Source organism: Schistocerca serialis, chromosome 2 (genome assembly GCF_023864345.2).
Source record: "Schistocerca serialis cubense isolate TAMUIC-IGC-003099 chromosome 2, iqSchSeri2.2, whole genome shotgun sequence".
In the NCBI taxonomy this organism is placed as follows: Eukaryota; Metazoa; Arthropoda; class Insecta; order Orthoptera; family Acrididae; genus Schistocerca; species Schistocerca serialis.
In genome coordinates, this window is record NC_064639.1 from 397,681,603 (window position 1) to 397,693,290 (window position 11,688).

The 11,688-nt window shown below is 41.3% G+C and overlaps 1 protein-coding gene and 1 pseudogene across 1 annotated transcript in view; one reads left to right on the forward strand and one right to left on the reverse strand.

Annotated features, from left to right (window-relative positions):
* LOC126455567 (transmembrane protein 164) overlaps positions 1 to 2,016 on the reverse strand; it is a 163,728-nt gene extending 161,712 nt beyond the window's left edge. The window contains exon 1 of the mRNA XM_050091320.1: positions 1,663 to 2,016. Coding sequence (XP_049947277.1) covers positions 1,663 to 1,980 — 318 coding nt within the window. The 5' untranslated portion in view covers positions 1,981 to 2,016. The remainder of the gene's footprint in view (positions 1 to 1,662) is intronic.
* Positions 2,017 to 9,077: 7,061 nt separating this feature from the next.
* Positions 9,078 to 9,195, forward strand: LOC126459017 (5S ribosomal RNA; annotated as a pseudogene).
* Positions 9,196 to 11,688: the final 2,493 nt, after the last annotated feature.

Sequence of the window (11,688 nt, forward strand, 5' to 3'; positions counted from 1 at the left end):
CTGCTGTACTCTGAGCTCTTTTTGACAATTTCTGGCACCCGTGAGCATTTCTTTTGAGTATTTTACATGTAGGCCTAATAGGTCAAAGTCTTACAACATTCTTTGCTTTGCATGAGTTGTACATCTGTAGGGCGAGTGCTCTTCATAACTGCCATCAGCCAAAAGTCTATGAATCCTTGTATACTAAAAGTGGAAGTAAATCCATTACTATCAAAGAGGTTGTTCATTCAGTAGAAGAAAGCACAAGATCAAAGCGGGCCCACTTTAAAGCATCTACAAGTAACAAGTTACGATGGGTATCATCAATGGGCACATCAAATTACGCATTCCTTCTGCATACCAGAAATTATATTGTCGAAACAAAGGATATTATGCTTGAATGTGGTATATTTCCACACTTCTGACAATCAGCAACAGAAATAGAAGAAAAACTGACATTAAAATTAGGATGTAATTACCTGAAAACTGTCAGTGAGTTTAAGACATGGCTGGTCAAATTTTCACTGTGATTTATATGCTCAGTAACTGCTCTTCTCAAATTCTGAAAAGGAAAACCACAAAAACTAGACATGTGGGAATAGTGTAAACCAATAACAAATAACAGAAAAAAAAATCATCCACATGTTTTGTTGGCTCACTTAAGAATAATATTTATACATATATAAAAAAAAAAATATGCACATACACAGTGACGTATTGGTACAGTCTTCACACTGAAACCCACTGTTAAACAACAGCGGTCAGAAATTAGTATATCAGAAGAAAACGGCCAATAAAATTAAAAAAGTTCAACAAAGATGTTGCCGGGCGGTATGTAGTCTCCACAAAGAGAGTCTGTATAGAAGCCAAACCTTTTAGGAAAGAGTGGTTATTAATCCAGATGTGTTGATACCCATATTTTAAATAGAATATATGTGGAATATTTGAAGTAAGACTATATTTGTTAACAGTATAGGCCTGTTAAAGGATGCCATACTCGGGTATCCCAGAAATACTTCATCAAAAAGGGTCATGATGATGTGGAAGAGCAACAGCATATCCCCTGAATACATAATTCAGTGACAAGAAGATTAGTCAGTAGCAAGCCAGAATGAAAAATGAAATTACAGCAAGCAGACAGCAGCAGCCAAAACAATGATACGAAGAAAAATACAGCAACACTGCGTTGTAGTGCACACTGTCATCATAAAAACACAACTTTCTTGCCAACACAGTAACGCAACAAAGTTCTGCAATCTGTCTGTTACAGGACGAAGAACATGCAAAAGGGTCGCTATGAACTGAGGCGGCGTTAACAAGTTCGATCACACAGATTTCCTTCAATTCCACGCACATCATGAGAGCAGTGACGATTCATTTGCACCCACACTCACTACATAACAACAATCTTTCCTTCCTATTACACTCATGTGGGGAACTTTAGCCGACATTTCCCTTGGTCTGTCAACAGCTATTTCTGCATGCATTTTCTCAAGTATAAAAACAACAGGTCTGTAACTTGTTCTATTGGGATGACTGGCATAACAGAAGGACAATTGTTTATTTTTCCAATTATTCCAACGATTGTAATATTCAATCATATGGAGTAATTAACAACATTAAAATGATATTGTTAACGATTTCTATCTCACTATATGTCTAAGTTCTCTACTTGTATATTACCTGAGCGGCTGTAGTAACGTGGCACGGATTCAGCAAGTAGATCATCGTGCGCGTGGCAAATTTAAATCCTATTTCTATACCCCATATAAGGCAAACCATAATGAGCAATAGACGTTTCCCTCCACGATCATTTCTTTCGTAGACTAATTTATCAGGTAAACTAATATTTCTGTAACCCTTATTAATCAAGAAACAAGCTATTCCAAAAGCCAACAATGTATCCAATAATTTCATTTGTGGTGACAAGAAGGCGATGCATTCTGGCCCGCCGTAGCTCAACACAGAAATGTCAACACCGTCTGCCACCCACTCAAACATTTCTCCGTCTGCCAACAGACACCGGCTATCTGACAACACAACTTTCTGCTACTACTATCAACATACCCGTGACGTCTTTGAGCCACAGATATGAACAACCGGAGGAAAAATTGCTCGCCATCGACTTCGAATCTTCTGATGTTCAGCAAAATAATACAATTTGTATTGATGTTAGCATTTTTATTAAAAGCTGCATCGGAGCCCTTTTATAGCTAACGATATCTGTATTAGCATTTGCATCTCCGACTGTAGAATATGGTTTACATACAATGAAACTAAAGTTCTGAAACAATAACCCTGCAATTAGGGAGCTATGCCATTGAACAGGACATGCAATGGATTTGGTTAGATAATCATTTAAAATGGGAAAAACGTGTTGAACTATTGAACAAAAGGTTGAGTGTTGCTGTTGTGGTCTTCAGTCCTGAGACTGGTTTGATGCAGCTCTCCATGCTACTCTATCCTGTGCAAGCTTCTTCATCTCCCAGTACCTACTGCAGCCTACATCCTTCTGAATCTGCTTAGTGTATTCATCTCTTGGTCTCTACGATTTTTACCCTCCACGCTGCCGTCCAATACTAAATTGGTGATCCCTTGATGCCTCAGAATATGTCCTACCAACTGATCCCTTCTTCCACTCAAGTTGTGCCACAGACTTACTACCTTAAGTGTCTCATTTCCTAATCTAATACCCTCAGCATCTCCCGACTTAATTCGACTACATTCCATTATCCTCGTTTTGCTTTTGTTGATGTTCCATCGTATATCCTCCTTTCAAGACGCTACCATTCCGTTCAACTGCTCTTCCAAGTCCTTTGCTGTCTCTGACAGAATTACAATGTCATCGGCGAACCTCAAGGATTTTAATACCTCCTCCGAATTTTTCTTTTCTTTTCTTCACTGCTTGCTCAATATACAGATTGAATAACATCGGGGAGAGGCTACAACCATGTCTCACTCCCTTCCTAACCACTGCTTCCCTTTCATGCACCTCAACTCTTATAACTGCCATTTGGTTTCTGTACAAATTGTAAATAGCCTTTCCTTCCCTGTATTTTACCCCTGCCACCATCAGAATCTGAAAGAGAGTATTCCAGTCAACATTGTCAAAAGCTTTCTCTAAGTCTACAAATGCTAGAAACGTAGGTTTGCCTTTCCTTAATCTAGCTTTCAAGATAAGTCGTAGGGTCAGTATTGCCTCACGTGTTCCAATATTTCTACGGAACCCAAACTGATCTTACCCGAGATTGGCTTCTACTAGTTTTTCCATTCGTCTGTAAAGAATTCGCGTTAGTATTTTGCAGCCGTAACTTATTAAACTCTTAGTTCAGTAATTTTCAAATCTGTCAACACTTGCTTTCTTTGGGATTGGAATTATTATATTCTTCTTGAAGTCTGAGGGTATTTCGTCTGTCTCATATATCTTGCTCACCAGATGGTAGAGTTTTGTCAGGACTGGCTCTCCCAAGGCCGTCAGTAGTTCTAATGGAATGTTATCTATTTCCGGGGCCTTGTTTCGGCTCAGGTCTTTCAGTGCTGAAAGGTTGAGTATATACAGATATTTATATAGGAAGCACATAGTTGGCTACAGTTTCCAGAATCATCGCTCTCTCAGCAATCTTAAAGGTTGAGTATATACAGATATTTATTAAGATTGCTGAGAGAGCGATGATTCTGGAAACTGTAGCCTACTATGTGCTTCCTATGCGCGTATGCATAGCCTGTATTGTATGCTGTGATGTTCTGAGGAAATGCAAGTTTTGTAAAATAATATTTTAAAATTAAAAACGAGCAGTAAGAATAATGGAAGGGGTTACCAATATTTCTTTATTTCTTTATTCATCCTGTAACTCGTGGTAGATATACAGTTTGTACAAACGATATAGTATAAGTCAGGTTAGATACACTACATACAAGTTTATACATACTGTGATTTAGAAAACAACACCTGACACACGCTGAACACCACTAATATAATTATAAAACTAATAAGATGATTGAAAGAATAATATGGTTAAGAATAATTATGCTGTGGGAATCGCCAGCAGAATATCCATAGACGCACGGTAAAGGGTAGCATTTGTAGGCGACTTGCCCTGTCTCGGACGATGTACTGGGCGGTGTTTCAGTATGCTCTGCGTCCATCATGTGTTGTTGCACAGGCATGGTGTCAGAGGTCGGAGAGGATAAAACCCATGCTGGCTTGACACGTTGAATCGATACCTTTGTCGGAACACCATTGTACATTATGTCCACGGTATGCTTATTTCTACTCAGCACCTGAAATGACCCGTATATGGTGGTTGTAAAGGCGATTTGACTGAGTCTGTTCGCAACATAACGTGAGGGCAATCATATAAGTCTTTGTGTACAAACACCTTACGGTTGCCATGGCGAGAAGGTGGCGGCCGATGTATATTTGTGCAGTGACGTTTTAGCTGCTGCACCCAGTGTGTGAGGCCCTATGATCCAGGTAGTGAGGTTGGTACTAAATAATCTGTAGGAATCCGTAGCGGCTCGCTGTAAACCATCTCGGCAACTGATGCACCAATATCGGGTTTGTGAGCTGTCTGCAGGCCTAACAACACTAATGGTAATGCTTCCGTCCATCTCTCTTGATGACACATCAATGCTGCTTTGAGTGTTCTGTGCCATCGTTCGACCATACCATTACTGGCAGGGTGATAGTTAGTCGTGTCGTGGCGTTGGAAACCGCGCATTTTGGATAGCTCGAGGAACAACGTAGATTCGAACTGACGTCCCTGTTCAGTTGTGACATGAAGGGAGCATCCAAAACGGGCAACCCACGTACACAGAAACGTCTTCGCAGTAGTTTCGGGTGAAATATCGACTATTGGAGTTGCTTCTGCCCATCTTGTGCACCTATTTGTGGCCGTAAACAAATAACTGTAACCCTCTGACTGTGGGATAAGTCCAACCAGGTCCACGTGAACGTGTGCGAATCTAGCAGAGGTACCTTGAAAATCTCCAATATCAGCACGCACATGTCGTCCTACTTTACTTTGTTGACAAGGAATGTAGGAACATACAGAAAGGAGCACGTCTCTTTTCATAGAAGGCCACACATAGCAGTTTGTCAGCAGCTTGATTGTAGCGTTGGCTCCTGGGTGCGATAGTGTGTGGACACTGTCGAATGCCATCTTGCGCAATATTTCTGAAATGAATGGTCTTGGTCTGCCTTGAGAAAAGTCGCACCACAGCTTCAGCTTGGAGTTAGGCAACAGAATTTGCTCGAACTTCAGACCTGTAGACGGGTCGTTTAACAGATGTCGTACCTCTGCATCCTGGGTCTGTTCCACTGCAAGTTTATCATAGTCTATAATTTCTGAAATCCCGCAAATACTTGAAAAATAGTCAGCCACTAAATTTTCTGTGCCTCTTAAATGGCGTATATCTGTCGTGAACTGACTTATGAACTCAATATAACGGAACTCTCTTGGTGAGCACTTATCACTGGTGTTTTTAAAAGCCGATATCATGGGTTTGTAGTCTGTAAACACAGTCACTGGTCTAGCCTCTATTTGTGAGTGGAAGTATCGACTTGCTTTGTAGATCGCGAACAATTCTCTGTCATACGCGCTCCACTTCTGTTGTGCAGTCTGTAACTTTTTAGAGAAAAACCGTAGTGGTTGCCATTGTTCTTATACACGCTGGTGCAGCGCCGCCCCTATTGCTGACTGGCTCGCGTCTACAAGAATAGCTAGCTGTGTGTGGGTGAGCGAGCAACACTGCTTTGCTGAGGCTTGCTTGAAGATCATTAAATGCGTTGTCCATTTCTTGTGTCCGCTTAATTATTCGTCGACCTTTGGCGTGCGTCCCTTGAGTGCCTCAGTGAGTGGTGCTTGCACCGTAGCCGTTGCTGGCAGATGACGTCTATAAAAATTTATTACTCCCATATATCGTCGTAGCTCTTGGTAGTATGACGGTTTCGGAAGGGCCTGTATCGTCGCGATGACACAGTATGGCCGAGGAAAGTGACTTGGTTCTTGTGCCTTACGCATTTATTTTCGTTTAAAACGACTCCGTAATCAGATAGACGCTTGCGACGTTGACACAGATGCTCTTCATATGTTTGACTATCCGGAGAGAAAACCAAGTTGTCATCAAGATAAGCAAAGCAAAATTTAATCCCTTTATCATTTCGTCGATAAAACGCTGCCAAGTATGTGCTGCGTTCTTAAGGCCAAAAGGCGTAAATAAAAACTCGAATAATCCAAATGGTGTGTAATCACTGCTGTCTTCTGAACATCTCTTGGAGCCACCGGTATTTGGTTTTATGCTTTCTTGCAATCGAGGACGCTAAAAATTTTCGCGCCAGCCAAAGCACATGTGAAGTCCTGTATATTAGGTACTGGGTATCTATCTGGAATGGTTCTTGAGTTTAATGCTCGGTAATCCCCACATGGTCTCCATGACCCATCTTTTTTACGTACTAAGTGTAGGGATGAAGAGTGAAGACCACGGACTGTCTGACCGGCGAATTATTCCCGACTGTAACATATCCTCGAATATCGCCTTTGTTTCTGTCAATCTCTCTGGTACGATTCTAGGTGCTAGTCGTGAAACTGGTTGTCCTGACGTGGTACGAATATAGTGAACCGTACTATGTTTAACTTCTTTTGACTGTCTGTCAGAACATCTCCGATTCTTCTCTTAGTCATGTAGCTCTTCGGCTACAGAGTTGCCAATCGCCTGTAGCGTCTCACAAGTTGTATGCCCTTTAGTGCTTGATACTGCACTGTTGTCTGTCAGATTTAACAAACGTTTTCCTTGTAAGTCGACCGCCAACTCGAAATGTCCCAGAAAATCAGTGCCCAAAATGGGTTCTGATATACCAGCTATTACAAAAGACCAGGTAAACTGTTTGGAAAAACCCTCATCAATCTTGCACACTTTACATCCGTACGTGTCAATCACCGAGTTATTCACTGCCTTCAAACGTGGCTGTATGTCTTTTTCGTTGTGTGGTTCATGGCTGACAGGAAGCGAACTAATGTCTGACCTGGTATCCACCAAAAACCTTGTACCTGTAAGTACGTCTGATACATACAATCTTTTCGAAGCAGGAGACATATGTATTGACGATCGCTGTCGCTGACATGAAAACACTGCACTGTTTCTGTACATACCTTGGTTGTCTGAATAGGCGCACGGTGATGTACACCTTGTAGCATCTCTCCTAAAACGTTTATGGTACCAACGCACCTTGCACTCGTCCTCTTGTTGACTTCGTGTTTCACGCCCAGCCCGGTCTCTCTTGCGCTTAAAGATAACTTGTGGTCACTGTAACATGCGTAGCTGCGTTTGCAAATCCTCTATTGCAGTTTTTAAATCTCTAATTTCGTTTGAACTTTTTGTTGTTTGTCGCGTTGCGACCGCGGCACAGTCTACTGTTATATCGTCAGTTTGGTCTTGCTGGTAATGGTAGTTATCGTACGTGGCACCTGTCGACGTCGTTGCGACTGTTGCAGTAGGCTCGTGAGTCTCGTAGATTCTGTCTGCAGCGAGCAGCAGTTTGTCAACTGATCTTTCGTCGTATATAGCTAGTGTAGTTCTTACTTGCGTTGGTAGCTGTTGTTGCCATACGTGGCGTAACAGTCTATCAGAGACTGTCGAACTATCTACCAGGCTGCGTAAATGACGCCAGTAATCTGACAGGGACCTATCTCCCCGTTTCTCTTGGTACAATACTTGTTTGACTCTGATGTCGACTGGCTTCACACACCGAGAAATTAATTCTTCTTTCAGAATACAGTATGCTCCTTCTGTAGGCCGGTTCACTATAATGTCAGATATCAAAGTCAAGGTCTGATGGTCCAAATTAATTATCACCAAGGTGAACTTCTTGTGATCACTGACTATTCTTTGTTGTAGAAATATATTTTCCATTACCGCGAACCATGAGTGTGGCTGAAAAGGCATAGCCATCCGGTGTAATGTGTTAACCAAAAAATATTTATTCGCAAAAACTCACAATGAGAAGAAACTAAAAAAACAACATAGAAGTAACAAAAACTAGGAGACTCTATAGTCTTACGGCAAAGATAAAAAAACAACACATGACCAGAAAATAACTCTCACACACTTTTCATATCACTTTGCACCAGACATGAAAAATATCACTGCCACACATTATTATGTGGTGGCGCGCACAAGGGACAGATTGTTTATTCTTTGATTATATATAATAGTTCTGTTGTTATTGATCCAATGCTAATATGAGCTTTTCATTGCAATAAAAAAATAAAATATTATAGCCTAACTACTTCATGAGTCTTTCTGAAGATTGTAATAAGTAGTACGTTGCTAAAATGTGATCAATTACAATGTATTTTCTTGGTGCTTCAAAGACTGAGAAACAGAATAGAAGCACTGGTCAGGCAACTAGCCTTTTAGTTTCACTTTAAATTTAGGTAAATTTTGTGCCTCTTTCGGAAAGAATGGCATGTGGTTATATAGCCCAATGCCAGTATGATACACTCCTCCCAACAAGTTTTTGTGCTTACTGAATTGACATGCAGGTAGTGCTTCTGTCTAGTATCATGAGAGTGCAAATCACAATTACACTTGAAGATATTTCCTTCTTTTAATATTCTTAGTTTCATGAAGATTAGTACTTCATAGATGTATAAACAGGATGGGGCAGTATACTTAGACTCTTAAATATTGGTGTACATGGGTCTCTGTATTTAGCACGTGTTGTTATTCTAACAATCTTTCTTTGTAGCCTAAATGTTTTTCTGCTAGATATGGAGTTCCCCCAAAAGATAATTCCATACATCAGTAGTGAATGGAAACTGCCATGGTACATTGTGATGACTGATGCACGACTTGTATTTTGTGAGAGGATTCTTAGAGCACAAGAAAGTGGATTTAACATTTTGTTAACATTATTCATGTCTGCCTCCTATTTCTGGTTATCCTGGATATGCATACCTAAATATTTTATCACATTCACAGACGAGACAGTTTTTCCATCAATGCTGAAAATTGATGTTGCTGTGTGGAGTTTCTGTGAAGTGCGAAAATTGACTGACACAGATTTTTCGGAATTCATTTTTACTTTATTTGTACTAGGTAACGGCCTTGCCACAGTGTATACACCAGTTCCCGTCAGATCACCGAAGTTAAGCGCTGTCGGGCGTGGCTGGCACTTGGATAGGTGACCATCTGGGCCGCCATGCGCTGTTGCGATTTTTTGGGGTGCACTCAGCCTTGTGATGCCAACAGAATAGCTACTTGACCGAATAGTAGCGGCTCCAATCAAAGAAAACCATCGTAACGACTGGGAGAGTGGTGTGCTGATCATACACCCCTCCTATCTGCATCCTCAGCTGAGGGGGGACGCGGCGGTCGGATGGTACTGATGGGCCACTTGTTGCCTGACGACAGAGTGCTTTTATTTGTACTGAACCATTGTGCTAAATCTTGTATTGCATCTGCAGCTGTTAACTGTAGGCTTTCTTCACCATATGACTTAATTAGGATGTTTGTGTCATCTGTAAAAATTGCTATTGTCCCTTTAGTTAATTTTTCTGATAGATCATTGATATAAGGAATGGGGCCAAGGACTGACCCTTGAGGGACTATGTATCATTTTTTTATCATGTCTATAAAAATTAGAAATTTAATGCATTTTTACATCTTTGTAGTGCAGGGTAAAATGTTTAAACCTTTCAAATTCTGTTCCACTCGCTAGATATCTCAAAGTCTTTGATGATACTCTTGCATGCAGGTGGCTACTGTTTGACAGAAGATTGGATGAAAATTCAGAATTGTTTGTCAAACCGGCTGTCAATCGAAATTTCTCTGTTATGTCTAGGACAATATTTGACAAACATGTCAGACACAGTCTATAATTTGGCAAACATGCCACAAATAGTGGCAAACGTCCTCAAAAAATGACAAACACATGAAGTTATTCAAATTGTTTGCTCACCCACTGGGGCCTTATGGCTACCACAGCAGTAGCAATGACATGCTGTTGCTCCTAAGGAAGAGGATGTTGGTAATCATTAAAAGCCTAAGGTTTCACGTAGAAGTGACACGTAAACAAGTCCAAGAATATTTTACACAGCAGTATGTATACTTAACAGCATAGGTAATCCTCTCTTATTGAAAAACTTCCTTCATTCATTCAGTGTACTAAGAGTTATTTCTTTAACTAATTTGTCAGCAAGTTCATTTCTTGATAAGCATATGTGGTTTGATGTCCAGGTGGCACGTAATATGTCTTGGATATTAGTGGTCAGTTTCTGGGGTAAAACTGCTACATTCACTTTAAACACATCAAAGAATCGCTGCAAACCAGGAAGTTCTCTGTTGTGACAGTTTTGATGTGTTGCAAAACCTGACACATAGTTATCATCTCAACAGTGTATAATTGATTGATTAATTGAGAGGGGGTTATGGGACCAAATGGCGAGGTCATCAGTCCTGCGATTTCGAAGTGAATTACAGAAGAAAGAGGGGTCTGCTAAAAGTGGACGATAAAGTCAGGGGAGTCAAATTAAAAAATAACGAACATTAAATACACAGAGTAAAGGCATAAGGGGTGAGACCAAATCTAAAAACTGGAGAAAAGGGTCACAGACCGAGAAGACTGTAAAAGAAGTCCCAACCACAACCATCCTGCCCCTGCTCCAAGACTAAATGAAATAAAAACTACTTTCATGGAGGAAACTGAGGACCAGTTCAACCATTCAGGCATCATCTGCTAATATTAAATTTAAGGAATTGGGAAGACTATACTTAACATGAAGAGCCAAAAGAAGGGGACATTCCACCAATATGTGAGATATTGTCAATCTGGTTCCACACCCACATTGTGCGGGTGGGTCATTACATAGGAACCGGGTATGACCAATGTGTAAACGGCATAAAACAATGCACTCCTTCCGAGAGGAGCGGAAATAAAAGCGCCAAACTGTAGTTGACTCCTTGATTGTGCGGAGTTTATTACTATGAGCAGTAGCGCTCCAGCTGGCATTTCACTGTTGGGCAAAGAGACATTTGACATAGATCTGCATATTCACAGCTGGAATCATGAAAGGAAATGGGGGGTAAGTATCTGCTTCTCCAGCCAAATGGTCAGACAATTCATTCTGTGGGATGCCCACATCACCTGGTGTCCAGAGAAAGATGATGAACATGCGGCATGCTCAAGGGCAGAGAGATGGTCATGGATAGCATAGACCAAAGGGTGACGTCAGCAGCATCGGTCGATAGCCTGCAGACTGCTCATGGAGTGTGAACAAATTAAAACACTGTGGGGTGAGGCCTGAGAAACAAAAAGGAGGGCCCTGCGAATGGCTAGAACCTCTGCTGTGAACACACTACGTGATGCCGGCAATAAATGGTGCTCGAACCCAGTAGGAAACGTAGAAGTGTATCCCACCTTATCAATAGTGTTAGAAACATCAGTATAAAATATGGTGGCACCCTGTAAGTCTGCAAGGATGGCACAGACAAAGTGCTGTAAAACCATAGGAGCGACAGAGGCCTTAGGACCCTGGAATAGATCAGTCCTAATCTGTGGTCTAGTCACCATCCAGGGGGGGGGGGTATGGGAGGAAAGTGAGTGGAGATGGAGATCCCAACAGAGGGAAGTGAGACGCATGCCAACTCGCAATCCCACCCGTGAGTGCATTTTAGGAGGGAGACATCCCATATTGGCAAAGAGCACAG